The sequence below is a fragment of the Gracilinanus agilis genome, chromosome 1, assembly GCF_016433145.1.
Source record: "Gracilinanus agilis isolate LMUSP501 chromosome 1, AgileGrace, whole genome shotgun sequence".
NCBI lineage: Eukaryota > Metazoa > Chordata > Mammalia > Didelphimorphia > Didelphidae > Gracilinanus > Gracilinanus agilis.
This window is the reverse complement of record NC_058130.1, coordinates 446,779,555-446,796,728: the sequence shown is the minus strand read 5'-3', so window position 1 is coordinate 446,796,728 and position 17,174 is coordinate 446,779,555. Positions and strand designations below refer to the sequence as shown.

Here is a 17,174-nt window from a genome sequence, read left to right as displayed (position 1 = left end):
TCATCATGACTATTCTCATAAGACTTTCAGGAATGTCTTTCATTCACAACACATCCATATGCTGAGTGCAGGGGAAAATAACCTAGAGATCTGGTCCCAGCCTCTATAGTTCAGCCCAGTTCAATAGGAAATGTTGGCATTCTCCAGGAGAACATCATTTGATTCAAAGGCTTTTAGCCATAAAGTAAACATGGTAGAGGAACTGTGCACTCATCACAGTGCAGCAGGCAACATTTAAGCAGACTAAAGTCACATGGTAGTTTGCATAGTTAATCATGTTTAGAGTTTTCTCCTCAACCAAGGAACTTCAAATTTTAAGTATATGTAATACTTATATTACTTTAACATTACATTTAAACCAGCCTCTCCACCTTCAAAAGGGATCATCCCAAATCAAAGTACTTATGTAGTAACAGACAAAACAATGATTATGAGAGAAAAGTGAATCCCAATTTTTCTCTGAATCACATGAATGATGGGTTGTCACATTCACCTAGACTGTGTCAATACTGCCACAGAAGTGCAGTGGATTCTCTCTTCCCTCTGATGAACACTATTGCAGACAGTATAAGATCCCACACATGGGCTGTCTAGCTTTATCACTTCCTTCTAGAGTTGTACAGCTTTTCTTAGTTGTCACGCATAATCTGAGATGGTCTACCATATTTTCCTTTAAAACAACTTTAAGTAACATCATCAGTAAATCCAGAAACTTGCTTAGCTTCACCAGGTGTTGCTGTGTAACATTCCTTTAATTTTAAAATTAATGTAAAAGTAGTACATAAATTTATTCCTATGTAAAATTTTAGCTTGTCAGATCTGAAAATTGGATCTGATTTGTATCTCCCCCACCCTCCCACTCCCCAGTTTCCCCAACCCTCATCCCAAGGAAAGAAAATATTGGCAGCAAGAGCTTCCAACATGAGTCATGTTGAAGGAAGAGAATGCCACCTTTGACAGTATTTCAATTCAAGAGCACCTAGCATTACAAAAATAAGGTTTTAAACCTGATAGAAATCTTAAAAGATCATCTAGTTTAACTCTTCTTTGAAAAAATGGAAAAACTAAGTAAGGGCATCTGGATGACTTAGTAGACAGAGTCCCAGGCCTGGAGTCTAAGGTCCTGGGTTCAAATCTAATCTCAGATATTTCCTAGTTGTGTGACCCTGGGCAAATGATTTAACTCCATTTGCCCAGCCCATGCCCTTCTACCTTAAGAGTTGTTACTAATACAAATGGGGTTAGAAAAAGAAATGAAGTAAAACATAGGAAAACTGAGGTTAAAAGATTTGACCAAGGCCATACTTAGAGTCACTGGTGAGCAGGATAGGATTTCAAAGGATATATAGTTTATACCCTTCATTTTACAGAGAAGGGAATGAAGGCAACCAGGGAGGTTAGGTAACTTACCCAGTCCTATGGGTTAAAAGTCACAGCTGAAACCTGAATTGAAATCCTCTTACTTCAATGTTCTTTCTGTGAGCACACAGACCCTAAGCCCTAAATCAAGGTTGCATGCTAGTGTCTTCCTCCTAAGATTCCCTCCCATTTGCACTGCATCTTGTATGTACAATTATTTTGTTGCCCTCAATAAAATGTAAGTTTCCTGAGGGGAAGGACCATGTTTCTGCCTTTCTTTGTATCACGAGCATTTAACACAGAGGTAAGTGAATGAATGCTTACTGACTGACATATGTATTTGAGAGTAATTTGAATGAGTAGTCACCCCAAAGAAGGTGGTTTTCTATATTAGTATCAATTCCTATAATGTTCTCTCACCTGCTCTTATTAAGCCCTTTTGGACTGAGCCATTAAAAGTCCTATGTTGGAGATTGTTTTTTTGGTCCAGAACTGAGATTTCATTATCGTGGAGAACTCCTAGCAAAAAAGGTTCCTCTAATCCAATTCAGCAACTTGTCATTTCTTAGAGTCTTGGAGAGGGGGCTGAGATGTTAAATGATTTGTTCACAGACATGTATATCAGTATGTGTCATAGGCAAAAACCTAGATCTTTCTGACTCCAAGATAAACTCTCTATTCCTTCTGCCCTGCTACCTCTCCAGTGAGGATGTTTCAAAATACCTTTAGGAGATGTTTCAACCCAGTTTTATTCTCTCTGCATTATGCAGAAGAAAATGCCAGAGGTATACCAAGAGTGAGCAGACAGTTCTAATGTCCCAACAAATGCAATGCATAGACAGGTTACTTCAAAGACTCATCATTTGAGGAAAATTGTTTACTCTCTACTTAAAAACAAATTACTTAAATTATCATGACAGGGGATTTGACTTTGGGATTCTCCCAAATTAGCCCTGTGATGGCATGATATAGAACATTTTGCTTTATTGAGGACATATATTTTACACCTTCTAACAGGTGCATTATTCTGAAGGCCTCTGAAATTTATTGCCTTGGAGCAGGAAGGGAAAAAAAAGCTTATATACAATGTTAATCCTGATAGCAAACATTTAGGCTTTAGGACACCTCCGTGAGGTCAAAACCAGCTCAAAGAGGATGAAGAGTTCTCTTTTAGATTGGTAAACTAAGCATATTTCAAGTCAGAAGCCTAAGAAGTTTCTCTCTCTTTTGATCTCTTTATCACAAACTTGTCTCCTCACACACTCTGACAGGGATATTATAATGCCTGTCATCCTCAGCAATCAGAGTCACTACAGGCCAGTCCTTGGGTGGATCTGTAGGATAAGATGTGATGAATTCCTCAGTGTTGTACTTAGACAGTCGATAAACTTGGATGGTGTGATGCACTGCATAGGCAAGAAGAAACATCTCAACCTAGGGTGAAGAAAAAAGGAATTTTTTTTTTTAGTTAAGAGTGGAACCTTGAAGCTTTACAGCATCATCAGAGAGCAATTATTTCATACAAATGGAGAAAAAAGAAACCCAAAACACTAGATAATCTCTACATTTGGCTTTGGAACACAGACCCTTCTGCTGACATGCTCACTCTCCTCCATACTCTGCCATTACCTTTTTCTACTTGGTGGCAAGAAAAAGGATTACGCCATCACAATGAAGTAGCGAAAAGAGTAAACCATTCATAGTCCATCGATATAGAAATAGAAGACTCTCTTTAGAATATACCTAAAAAACACTTCCCATTATAGAACCTCCCCTGGGTCTTTTTGAAAACATCGTCTGCGGAGGAAGACAATCTGATTGAACTAAATGACACTAGTAGCTGAATGACCAGACTTTTCAGTACCTGGATTTTTTAAAAAGAGGATACATGTAAAACCTAAATGACTAGTTTGTAGAACTTCAGGCAGGGAGACCAAAAAGAAGTAAAAATGTCAAATATGACTAAAGAAAATTTGGGGAAATTTTATGTGGGAGCTTAATTCTGGGTCCAACTCCTCTCTCTGTGTCTTCTTTTCATAATATTTCTCTTGCTCTCCTCAAGTAAAAGAGCTTATAAAGGCTCCAAGTTTTCTTCAAGACTGCTCCTCTATGGACATCAGCAAGGGTTACAGAAAAGAGATGGGGCAGTCATGATGGTATGAGGCAGATAGGTGGTGCACTGGACCTGAATTCAGGAAGACTCATCTTTCTGAGTTCAAATCTGGCCTCACACACTTACTAGAACTCTGTGAATGAGTGAAGTTACTTAATCCTATTTACCTCCCTCAGTTTCTCATCTGTAAAATGAGCTGGAGAAGGAAATACCAAATCACTCTAGGAAATTGCAAAATTCACAGAGTGGGACTCGACTGAAAAAACAACGGAATAACAACAAAAGTTGTGATGGTTTGTATTTGTGGGTAATTATTAAGGACTGCTATATTTGGCTTCTTTATAATGATGACTCATCTTTAAAGGAATCACTATGTGTTTGCTACTTTAGAAGGAAAAGCCTAAAGTTTCATTCAAAGCTACTGATAATGCTGCTCTTACAGTTTTTAAAATGGTGGTCTACTTTTGGATTCACCAAATCATGCCACTATTATCTATACTTAAGTTAAATATATCAAGTATCAGAAATCAAAGAGTGACCTAATAGGGACTTGGCAATGTGAGGAGATGAGTCAAAATAGATTTTGAACAATTCTGATTTTTTCCATTCTCAGGTTTTAATTTTAGATTTTGAAAATGATGCCAAAATTGCATACAGTTTTGCAAGCCAAATAATCCATAGCTTCCAGGGAGGAGGTTCACATATATTTTAAAAATTAAGGGGCAGCTGGGTGGCTCAGTGAATTGAGAGCCAGTCCTAGAGACGGGAGGTCCTAGGTTCAAGTCTGATCTCAGACACTTTCTACTTGTGTGACCCTGGGCAAGTCACTTAACCCCATTGCTTAGCCCTTACTCCTTTTCTGCCTTGGATCCAATACACAGTACTGATTCTAAGATGGAAGGTAAGGGTTAAAAAAAAGAATAAAGATAATTCATGTGTGTCTTGTTTAGACAATGAAATAAAAAAAAATCATCTTTTTTTCTCCCCACTGGCAAGGAATGCCAATATGAGGGATAGCTGCTAGCCCACAACGGCAAGTATGAAAACTATCATTCATTTCTGGCATCATAATACCCAGCACAATTCTGGCATTTCAATTTTTTTTTTTTGGCCAAGTGCATTTAAATAAGCAGAGAAATGAGGGTTTGAAATAAGATCACTTTAGCAGCATTTTTTTAAATAAATGCCTGATAACTTGTAAAAACTAAACTGCACACTCAGTGTTGAAAACTTTTTTTTTTTTTTTTAATGATAGAAAATAGCCATTTGAGCTTACTGATGATGGGTAATATGTAGTTTGTGCCACATCCTAATGTGGCTTGTCAGGCAAAAGATCTGGCAAAAAGACATAGTGTATTTAGTTTCCAATTTAAGGAACCAACCTAGCAGGCTTTGTGGCCTTGAAGCTGGAAAAATAAACAAAACAGGTGCCAGAAGAGGGTTGATATAAATTAAAGCTATGCTGTTCCTATATTTAAACATAATGCCCTATTTTGGGCCAGAGAAGCTAAGATTAGACATGTATTTCAAGGGTTAAGCTTTCACCTGCAAGTAGTCTGACATTGTGAAATCTATTGGCCTTAAAGATGCTCCCAAAGAAGCCCTGGCCTGAGCTTTGGGGCCTCTCAGGAAAGCTCACCTGCTCCAGGCCACCAGAGTGGCCCACTTGATTCAAGTGATTCCTCAGCAGCTGAGCAGGATCGCCTGAGGTGTCTCGAGCAAACAGAAGGACAGAGAAGAAGGGCACTTCCTTTCCCTTCTCTTTATCATCATAAAGTTGGATGGCCTTGCTCAGCATTAGAAATTTCACAGCTTCATAGAGGCTATATTCTTCTTCTTCGTTTCGGAAGAGCTCATCACAAGCCACCTGCCTCTCTTCTGAAGTTCTCATTGCAGTCAAACCTGCCCACTACAGGAGGACACAATCATGAGTCAGTCAAGAGACGAGATGCAGATATTTAAAAGGGCCTCACCACAGGTTCATGACATCAAGTCAGCATTAAAACAACAGCTGGCATTCTGACTGCAGAAATTCTAAATGCCAGATATTTACAAGTGGTTGAAACAGGAGGTTAATAAGCAGAAGTAGTAGTACCCTAAGGGAGTGGAAGTATATACCTTCCAATAATCACTGAGGGAGGTAGGTAGAACTCTAGCCAATGGAGCCAAGAGGGTCTGAGCTCAAATCTGGCCTCAGACACTTACAAGCTTCATGACCTTAGACAAAAGTCACTTAGCCTGTGTGTCTCAGTTTCTTCAACTGCAAAATAGGATAATAAAAGCACTTGACTCCTAGGGTTGTCATATCAAATGAGACAGTATTTGTAAAATACTCAACACAATTTTTGGTACATATTAGGCATTTAATAAATTATTCTTTCCCATTTTTGTGCTTTCCCCCTTTATTTCCTCCCTTTCCAATGCAACAAGGTTAAGCCAGGCATACAAATACTGAGCAAACAAAAAGAGAAGGCACTGCTCAATATGGCGAGAAACATCCACAAGAAAGATACAGGAGGAGTCAGAACTCAGAAATAAAAACCAACACTAAAACACTTTTGACTTGCATACTTATTCAAAGGTAGACTCTAGACAGTCTTTTGTCTTCCCAAAGTAATTTTCTCATTTTAACCTTCTGACCCTTGAATAGGTACATATTAGACACAAATGATCAGAACAATAAACTAAATGTTTAGTGAGCAATTTCTACATACAAGACCCATGCAACTAGGTAGTCTGTAAAATTCAATTTTGTTCCTTTGAACTTTAGCTCTGGAATGATGTGCTTCAATTAACGAAGATCTGAATACGTGTTAATATGCATTTCAGTTACTGGGAAATAGAAAACAATAAATACCTGTCTCGAAAAAAAAAAAGAGTACATTTAGAATTCAATGGAACTAATAGTAAAGATTATAAGAAGACATAGATATAAGAGTTATATACATATATAAGATATGTAGTAAGATATATAAGTTGTAAGAGAATATATGAGTTCTTCTCCTATCCCTTTGAGTGTGGGTCTATTTCTTTGAGCAATAACAGGCTCATTTCTATTCCAAAATCCCCTACCTTTTAAGTGCATTAAATACTCAGTTGATGGTTAATGTAAAAAACTCTGTATGACTACACACATATAATCTATAATATCAAATTGCCTGCCTCCTCAAAGAGGGGAAGGAAGGAGAGAATCTAGAACTCAAAAGTTTTAAAAAAGGAATATTAAAGATTTCATTTATATATAATTGGGGGGAGGGAGGGAATTAAAATCAAGCGTTTAAAAAAAACCTAGCAGGTACACAGACAATAAACATACAATCTGTTAACTGGACCACACTCAAAGCCTTTTTAAATTGTGGGGGTCTAGTGGGGCTTGTGCTCAGTCAGCACAGACTTTGAAAAGCCAAAGTCACCTTTAGTTGTGAAATCCCTGCGCATGAGTTAGAAGGGACCTACTCTTCATGTTACTGAACTATATGTAGTGTATCTGGCCAAGGTGGTATGTGTAGGAGGAAAGGGCAAGATTAAATAATAAGACTCTATCTCTCTCATTTGGTTCAAGAAGTTCTCATATTGGTCAGGACTTGTAGCAATCCAGGTATACATTAATCTTGATATTATTTCAAGAGTGCTCAAAAAATGACTCTTGTATTGCTTATGATTGATTTCTGTAACCTTGAGTTAAACTGAACCTCAACCTTGCCAAACTCCTAGCTCTTCCCTAAGGCTACACTCTGGAAGACTGGTCAGTTATCTCAGTCTCCTTGCCTTACCTCCAACAATCAATCAGCATTTGTATCAAGACCTTAGGCCTCATGGATTCCTGATCTAGATGTTTGCTCTACCTGTTATTTCAGGTTCCAACAGTTTGTATCTCCTGATGATTATGTATGTATCAGACCACTTGGCTCTCCCCTTCCCCCCTATATGGTTGTAACCCCAATAAAAGTAGCTATATGGCAGTTGAGAAAAAAAGCTCTTGACCATCAGAGCTCTGAACCATCTAAGCTCTCGACCACCAGAGCTTACTTGTTGTCTGTCTACCTTATCCTAAAACTTTCTGTCTGCGTGCCTTTATTCACGCCTTATGCTCTCTTTCCACTAGTTTTTAACACACTACCCATTTTCACTCAGTCCTTGGTTCCCCTTTCTAAGTGTCCAACCCACTAGGAATCTTCGTGGAGCTGCTGGACAGCTTTAGGACTCACTGTGGTAGGGAGTATGTTGCTGAAGTAACTCCCTATACTAACAACTACAGGCCTTACAGAACTGAAGTTTCACATCCATCAACTAAATGGAACATGGGCTCTGTCCTCAATCTCATCTATGATCTATATTTATCAGATAATAACAATTCAGTATTTTTATGGAAACTTGTCTCTTTCTAGCATGCAAAACTATGACCCATTCTTTTTCCCCCTTAATATTAGAGAAAAGCTCCAACTAGTGAAATGTATAATGCAATGCAACATATAGTCAAATATGCATACTTTATAGTTGAATGTTAATATTTACATTTATACACATATATATGTATACACAGACTGACATATACAGATAAGCATTTATGAAAGGCTTGCTATGTTATTATATAGCAGGCATTGTGCTAATCTCTAAAGATAAAGACAAAAAACCAATTCCAATAATGAAGGCTCTTATAATTGAACAGGAGAGTCAGCATGTATGTATTCGCATGTATGGTCATATATTTGTGAGCAAAACAGATATATTTAAGTGCAGTTCTAATGACTATGGTGACCAGGAAGGGTTTTATGTATAAAGTGGAAATGAGCTGTGCCTTGAAGGAAACTAGGGATACCCAGGGGTAGAAATAGAATGTATTCCAAGAGAAAGATATGGAGAAGAAAGAAAGAATGTTGTGTATATAGAATAACATTCTGACTGTGAAAGCTGGGAAGGGAAATAATATAAATGAAGTCTAGGAAGGAAGTTTGGGGGTCAAGTTGTAAAGGACTTTAAGTGTCAATCAGGAGTTATATATTTTATTCTAGAGGCAAAAAGAACAAGGGTTCTTAATCTATGGCCCATGAACTTTTATTTTTAACATTTTAATAATTATTTCAATATAAATGGCTTCATTTTTAATCTATGTATTTTATTTTATGCACTGAAAACCATTCATCTGAAGGAGGATCCATAGGCTTTATAAGATTGTTAAAGGGGTCTATAATGGGAAAAAAAAAAAAGGTAAAAGAACCCCTATAGAATGACATCGTCAGAGCTGCACTTGAGAAAATAATCTGGCAGCTATGCCTTAACTCTGTTGTCCTGAGAGTGTTCAAGATACTTATCATATAAGCCCTGCTCTCCTACTTGATCTCTTCCAGTTCAAGTGATCTAACATTTTTCCTGGTACATACATTTTGGCAATTCTTTTTAGTCTAAACAGATATGGTTGTTAAGTTGATTTAGGGGTATCTAAATTAGGATACTCTAAGCTAAAATCCTGTCCACGTTCCACACTCACCTCCCTTCAGTCCCTCCCAGGTCCCCAAGGGGAAGTTAGGGGTAGCTGGGTGTCTGGGTGAGGTCAAGGAAATCAGAACCCCGAGGTTGTTTATATAGTCCCCAGTTCAACTGTCAGCTCCTGGGACTGGCACCTGCCAGGCCAGAGTTCCATTCTGCTAACTGACAGGATTGCCTAGGATAATATTGCAAATGCAAGAAATCTTGCATAAATCCTGCATTACAGTAGAGGGCACATCAAATGGGAAGAGACAAAAAAGCATACATATTCCTATCTTGTTCCTTCCAACTAAAGTTTTAAGATCTCAGAAGGCAAAGATCTTGTGTTAGATTTACTGTGTATTCCTCAGTGCCTAGCACAATGCCCCTTCCTACCTCCCACAGTAAGCCTAAAACAGCTTATTTGTTGATATCAGTGACAGTGATGCTGCTAAAAAGAAAATTCTCTGGTGGAACAAAGATAGACAGTGGATAAAGGAAGTTACCTACAAAGCTAAACAGACTTTTGAAAGGCAAACTGTATTTTACAATCCATAAATTCAACTAAAGCCCATACTTCAATTCCATGGATTTGTGGATCCTGTTAACTTTGTGGTGAAGATCACAACCCAACCATCCAGCACATTTAGAGTCTAGCTCAATTTCATAAATTCGATAAAACTCAAAATGTTTTTCAAAGTTACCAAAAACTTCATAATAAAGCAAACTTTAGAAATTTTTGGGAATTTAGGGAATTTTCTTTCAATAAAAGTTTAAAATCTTAATTTAACATATAGGAAGTTGATTTTACTTCATATCATAATAAGGCGGGCTGAATAATATCCATGAAATGATGGAACAGAAGTTTTCTTGAATTTCCTTTTTATTAATCCTTTCTCATGTAAGAAGCCCAGCTTCAACAGGACACTAATACATGCCAGTTGTTCTTAGAACTTCCATCTCTTAATTCTATGAGAAGCCTAACTGACAAGTCTCTGAATTTATATAAAATAATTTGCAGACACTTACAACTAAAACATTTTTCCATATAACACCTGTGATTTGTTTCTACAACTATCAGAAAGGAAATAAGAAATGAAAGACTTGGGAGGATATCGAAGGAAAAAACTTCATAAATCAGAATAATGAAAATGTTTCAAACCTTCTTCCTTAGTAGAGCTAAAGATTCTTTAATTTTATCTCCCAGGTCCTCTCCCTTTCCATCAAATTTCAGTCCAAGCTTCCACTGCTTGATCCAGTTATATCTGCTTATTAGTTTTTCTGGTAACTAAAGTATGAAGAAAACAGAAAAATAAAGATGTTAACATTCACAGAAGTCCACAATTACCTAACTCCACAAAAAAAGGGGGGAAATTTCACAGTACTTTCATTTGTCTCTTTAATCAAACTCAGTAAAGAACATTTAAGTCTCTGCACTACCATGTCAAGACCCTCTCTTGGGGCCCTGAATTCAAATTCTTGGAGAGTATATTATAGAGGTTTCAATGAGACATAAAATGTGAAATCTTGTTTGACTATTCTATTAACCATCTGGGAAATTCAATAGCAATTAAAGAATAAAATCAAGACCTGGGCTAACATTCTTTCTTTCAATGAAGCGTCTATTTAGAAATCATTCAAAGGCTTTGGGAATTCATTTGTTATTGGAATACCTATCCAAGGAATTACTAAGGCAGGTACTTCAAGATATGTGGGGCATTCAATTACTAAAAATTAGTCCATTGCTTATGGGGAAGAAATCTACTACTCCTAACCACAGAAATTCTACTTTTTCTATCTGGAAAAATTGTTCTGCTATATCATATTAACAGAAACTCAGGCCCGCAATATCCTAGTACAGTACCTATGAAATAATATTTCTATAAATCTGTCAGATCAATCAATCCAGCAACAATTTTTAAAACACTTATTATGTTTCAGGCACTGTGATGAACACTGGGAGATACAAAACCAAAAATTTTACAGTCTCTGCCCATAAGGAATTTATATCCCATTAGGAGGAATAACATACACACAAATATATAGAAAATGCATACAAAATAAATACAATCAAAATCTACCGAGGGAGGAGGTCAGGAAAGGTACAAGAAAAGTTTCACATACAAGCTGACTCTTAAGCCAAGTCCACATATATATCTATTTAAATATATGCTATCTTTCTCATTAGACAATAAGGTCTCTTGGGGCAAGAATGGCTTTGCCTTTTTCTGTATCAAGAGCACTTTGCAAAATGCCCAACATATAATAAGCACATTTTTAATATCTGATTAAAAAAAACCCGAGATAAAATGATAAAAAGAGATATTCAATGACTGAAGGATAAGCAGCTGAACTATGTCATCCCCTATGTTTTTTTCTGTCTCTGCCCATCAATCAAGAATCTATGGGAACCTGGCTCCTGACAGCAAGAGAATGGTGAGTATGCCAGCAGCTCTAGGCGCCTTCATTGAAAAATCATGTCACCAAGTTGGGACAAAAATATCTGTTAATTCATAGCTAAAAAATATAGAAAACAAACTTCATATCAAAATGAAAGATGATAAATGAAGATGTGGGACATATACATCAAGTCACTATAGGAAAAAAAATCTAGGTGAATCTTAAAGAGAGAGAATGAGCAGTCATACAGCATCTAACCCGTGCTGGACACTGTGCTAAGCAGTTTTTATGAATATTACCTAATATTACCTCATTTGATCCTCAAACAGCCCTGTAGGATAAGTATTATTATCTCTACTTTACAATTGAGGAAACTGAGGCTGAAGGAGATGAAGTGACTTGCTCAAGGTCACAGAGATAATGAGTATTCAAGCCTATATTCAAATTCAGGTCTTCCTGACCCTAGGCTCAGCAATCTATTGACTGCACTACCAACTGCTTCTAAAGTAGCAAAATTTATTTTTAAAATGAGACTCAACTCTTTAGTTTTTGAATAATTCATCAAAATCTCTCTTAAGTAAATTTTAAAATATTGCATTCCAGTTTTACATTTTTGGGAATGTAGCAATAAGAAGATACCAAAACGATTTAATATGACCATAAAAACAAAAATAGGAATGTTAATGACATCTGAGTCTTTTCCAAAGAAATCACATATAAACCAAATAAATAAAATACATAATGTTTCTGAAACGTCCACAAACACACATTCTATTAAAATATTGATCACCACTGAAAATGAAAAAAAAAATTCCAAGTTTTCCATTTAATTAAAAAAATTAAACATTCAAACCACAAAAATATTTAATGGTTTTGGAATCCATTTGTCACACTAGCCAGAATTCTATCTTTACCTTTATAATGTTTTAACAGTTTCATTATGAAAATCTTACAATTCATTTTTAAGTTTTAACTCTCAAATTCTGAACTACTACAGCCATCAAGTGGCAACAATATGAAATCACAAGTGAAATAAACATACAAATCTTTGAGAATGAATCTATTAAAATAGGCACAAAAGAGAGAATGATTCTAACTCTGAAGCTGAATATAAACCTGAGGGCAATGAGGAAACAAATAGTAAGTGAAGCATATCTTACTATTATTTTAAAAATAGACATGAAAACAGTAAAGTGGAAATATTATATACCTGCCATATTATCCCCAACAATTATGAAATTCTTGCTAAAGTAAAGTACCTGTTTGTGAGTTTGACTTGAGGCAGGGTGACCAATTAGAAGATTATTGCAGTAGCTGAAGGGAAGAGGAGATGAGAGCTTGAATTAGGGTTAGGGCTTTTTGAAGGCAGAAAGGGGGGCATATGTGAGAGATGTGAGGATAAAAGAGTAAAAAAACTGTGCAGTGAGAAGTCAAGGTTTTGAGACTGAAAAGACATATCTTCAACAGGAATTCGATATTTTAGAACAGGATTGGGTTTTGAGGAAAAGATAATAAGTTTAGTTTTGGACTTGCTGAGTTTGAGATATCTATAGGACATCCAGTTCAAAATATCCAAGACAGTTGGTGATATGGGGACTTCAGCTCAGGAAACTTGGGAAGAACACTAGGGCTGGCTATAGATACATCAATTACATAAACAGAGATGAACAAACTAAGGGGAGATGATGACATCAGCTCTTAAGAGAATACTGAAAGAACAAAAGAGGGATACCAAGAAATAAGCAAGCATGACATGGCTAAATACCTGGTTAAAGGAAGCAAAGAAGAATTAGTTAGTTAGGAGGATTATCAAAAGAATTCAGTGTCACAAAAAACCAGAACACTCAACTGTGTCAAATGCTAAGGAGCAAGAATGAAGACTCAGAAAGGAAAAGATAATTAAATTCAGCACTGGAGTAGACATCAGTAACTGTGGAGAAACTAATTGAACGATGAGGCAGGAAGTCAGACTACAGAGGGGTTAGAAGAGTAGTGTCAAATTCAAAGAGAAACAGGAGTCATGAAACCACATATAAATAGATCCCTATGACAGCATATTGACTTAGAAAATCACATATTAACATTATGCCCTGTTCTATATTTCATTAAATATTTCAGAGCTACATTTATTCCAGACATTCCTGAGCACTACCAACAACCCAACATTATGTGACATCTCTGATTTAGAAGCTGGAAAAGTGGAGGCACTGAATAGTTTAGCTAAGTGTATGGAATTTCACTAAGGAGGAAAGAAGAGATAAAGGATGGTAGCTGGGGCAAGTTCTAGTGTGGGGAGTTTTAAGGAACAGGAGAACTAGGTTATGTGTAGGTGACAGGAAAGAAACAAGGAGAGAGGAAGCAATTGAAGATTAAAGAAAGGAAGTTTAATAAAAAAGGTGATCTTCTAAAAAGAAAGGTGGGGATGAGATCAAGGGTTATTTTTAAAACCCATGAACATCTGCTTAGAGATGACAACTGAATCCATGATAAGAAATGAACTCACCGAGAGAGAGAAAGAAAAGAGAAAACATAGCGTGCTGGGATAGCCCCGTACAGAAAGAGCATTCCCCAATGACATAGTATAACAAAGCACTGGTACAAAAAATGAGGGAACAGAAACGAGGGTTGATGTGGCAAATGGCAGATCAAGAAGGATAAGAAGTGAGAAAGGTTATTGGATTTAGCAATTAAGAAAACCATGATAACCTTAGAAAAGACCATTTCAGTTGTTGTGAGGAAGATTAGATTAGGTATTGATTATGTACTGATTAAGTTGTAAATAGCAGGAAGGAGCTGGAGCTGGGAATTCCATGATGGAATGAGGGAGGAGGAAGTCTGTCTGTGCCTTGAGTGTGGACTCCATTAGTGGCGGGCAAAACTGTTGCCAGCCTGGGAGACCTCAGAGCAAAGGACATCCTGCTTCCTGTTTTCCCCTGGGATCCTGTGTGTTGTATCATCTAGCAAAAGGACAAATCTACAGAGCCAAGAGAAGAGGAACTAGAGGACAGTGTTTCAAGCAAAACCCTTACTACTTGGTTCCTGAGACAACCTTAGCTCCTGGCATCCAGAGATCATCAGTGGATTGCAGTGAGAATCCCAAAGCCACAAAGCCCCAGTTGTACTCAAGCCTGGCAGGTTCCAGGTTTGAGGCAGAAACCCAGAGACTCCATTTACAGCTCCTTGGACCCTGTTAGTTTAGATCACTTAGATAAGAGTAGAATAAGTCCTCCCATTGCTCTGTGGTTTTTATCCTTTAGATTTTAAGTATAGAAATCCTTTCCCACCTTTTAGTCTAACATAATTAAAGCTATTAAGTCCCTTTTACCTTGTTAGCCTGTTATTATACTCTGGTCTAGAGGAAGCTGGGTGACAGTTAAGATCAGCTGCCATTCCTGTGGAGATCCAGAAAAACTCTGGTCTCTTCACGCTGGTCCAGTCTCTCATAAATCCTAGAGTGTGTTCCCACAAACCACTTAGTTTATTGTAATATCCCTGGTGACCCCATTACCTCACTTATATTTTCCTACACAGTCAAGAGGTAGAGAAAGGAATAACCACCCTTTCCCTATTCTGAACTCATTATAATATTATTAATTGGATGTACTCATATGTTATGTAGTGTTACATGTAATGTCTATTAGTTATCTATATTTGCATATTATCTCACCACTACACTGTAATTTCCATGAAGGAACTGTGTCTAAACTAAACTCTGTATCTCCAATATTTAATTAAGCACAATACTATGCCAATAATTGACACTTAAATTTTTGTTAAAGTGAAAGAAAAAAATGCGCAGTCAGTCAGGTCAAAATTTATGCTTCCCTAATCCATTTTAACAAATCATCAGAGGTGGCTACATCTCTAAGATCAGTGTGGTAAGAACAAATCAAAACAACAAATGTCTTTACCAAATCCACTGAATTTTGCCCCTTAAATTTTTTTTTAAACCCTTAACTTCTGTGTATTGGCTCCTAGGTGGAAGAGTGGTAAGGTTGGGCTATGGGGGTCACTTGACTTGCCCAGGGTCACACAGCTGGGAAGTGTCTGAGGCCAGATTTGAACCTAGGACCTCCCATCTCTAGGCCTGACTCTCAATCCACTGAGCTACTCAGCTGCCCCTTTGCCCCTTAAATTTTGACACATATTTAAACAAAAGGAGGTCCCAAGCTAATTTCTCAAATTTGATTAATATGAAAGTAATTCAAAGAATTTTACAAGTGGTAAAATGATGTTTGGAGTTTTAAGTCAAGTAGAGTTTTAATTACAAAATTAGAAAGAGATGGAATCCCAAATTATAGTTCAAGATACACATTCACTAAATTTAGCTTTGCAAATGTGAGCAAAAAGAACTCAAAAACTTTAAAGTAAAAGAGTTGATTTTATCTGATCTGTAAAAGGTGAAATATGTTAAATTAATAATCCATTTTTCACTCTGATTCATTGACTATCCATGGCCATAATGATTCAATAATTAAAACAAGATCTATATTCCTATTTTCTATATGAACAATTGAAGGAATAAACTTTTGTAGTATATCCTCCATATACTTCAGCAATATTAATAATTAGATACCTACAAATCTAGGTAAGTTTTTAAAAGTTAATCTGTGTGTTCTCCTAAAAATCCATATTATTTACTCTGGGGCTTTAAATTTGATATAGCATTTAAACTGCTGATAAAGTTTAAACGAGGATAATGGCATGTCTCCAAGCAAGGATCAACTGGCACCTACTCAAAATGCAAACCTGGCTTACATTGAGTTTAAAATGGATATTTTCTTTACTCTCTATCCAAAAAACTATCAGATTTCATTAGCTATCTCTTTTCCATGATTCCAAGGATGTTTTGAAGTACTTCTTAATAATTTCCAAATGTTATATTTTAATTCTGAACATGCTAAAATACTATAGTCTGAAGATGATTCACTATGAAGATTAACCTAAAATAACAGGTAACAAATGACCATTCATGTATAAACTGATGTATGATGAAATAAAACAATGTATCTATTAATTGTTAACAATTATAATAACAACATAAATGAAAAGAGTACCAAAAAGAAGCTATACTCTGAATAATGATAAAAGCCATGAAGATTTTGAAGAGGTAAAAAAAACATACTTCCCTTTCTTCATGTCATATAAATGAGGGACTATTAGGCCAGAATAATTTATAACTTGTCAGACATGTCTTCTACACTGGGTTTTTGTTATAATGTAGGTTCAATTTGAAGAAGAGCAGGGTCTGAGTATGATGTAAAGACAAAAGACATCAAACTATATTTTGAAATTAAGAAACACGTGAAAAGCAAAGCAACAAGGTAAAATAATTCTGACTGAGGACTAGGAACTTAATTTTATCATTTTAAGTTCACAAAACTTCTTTTAAACTATCAGTGAGCATGCAATAAATAGAAATTTCAATTATAATTGCCATAAGTGAAACACCAGCATTCAATTTTTTAAGAGAACATGGTACTAATGCCCTCACTAAGGAAAGCAATTATTTTACAACTGCCTCAATGCTGAAAATATCAGAAAATACACACGTTTTTGGTTTCCACGGTCATACACTGCTGTTTGGATCTGCATCCAATGATACTATTATCTTAATTTCCTAATGAAGCAAAAACTTGCTATCTCCAGTGGTCAAACCAGAAATTTTCTGATGCAGTGTATCAAGGTAACATTTTTAAGAATGGATGCTATCAACTACTCTATTTTGTACACTATGTTATTTGGGTTTCTAGTCTTTTGTGTTCACTGTGTGTTGATTCATAATAACTTCACTGATGTCATGGAACTGACATACTTTGAAAACAAACTGAAAATG

At 36.3% G+C, this 17,174-nt stretch overlaps 1 protein-coding gene across 1 annotated transcript in view; it reads right to left on the bottom strand.

The window, feature by feature from the left end:
- Positions 1–2,089: 2,089 nt before the first annotated feature.
- The window catches only part of OTULIN (OTU deubiquitinase with linear linkage specificity), a 44,682-nt gene continuing 29,597 nt past the window's right edge, over positions 2,090–17,174 (bottom strand). The window contains exons 5-7 of the mRNA XM_044657888.1: positions 10,101–10,226; positions 5,112–5,381; positions 2,090–2,793 (exon numbers count right to left, since the gene is read on the bottom strand). Coding sequence (XP_044513823.1) covers positions 2,599–2,793; positions 5,112–5,381; positions 10,101–10,226 — 591 coding nt within the window. The 3' untranslated portion in view covers positions 2,090–2,598. The remainder of the gene's footprint in view (positions 2,794–5,111; positions 5,382–10,100; positions 10,227–17,174) is intronic.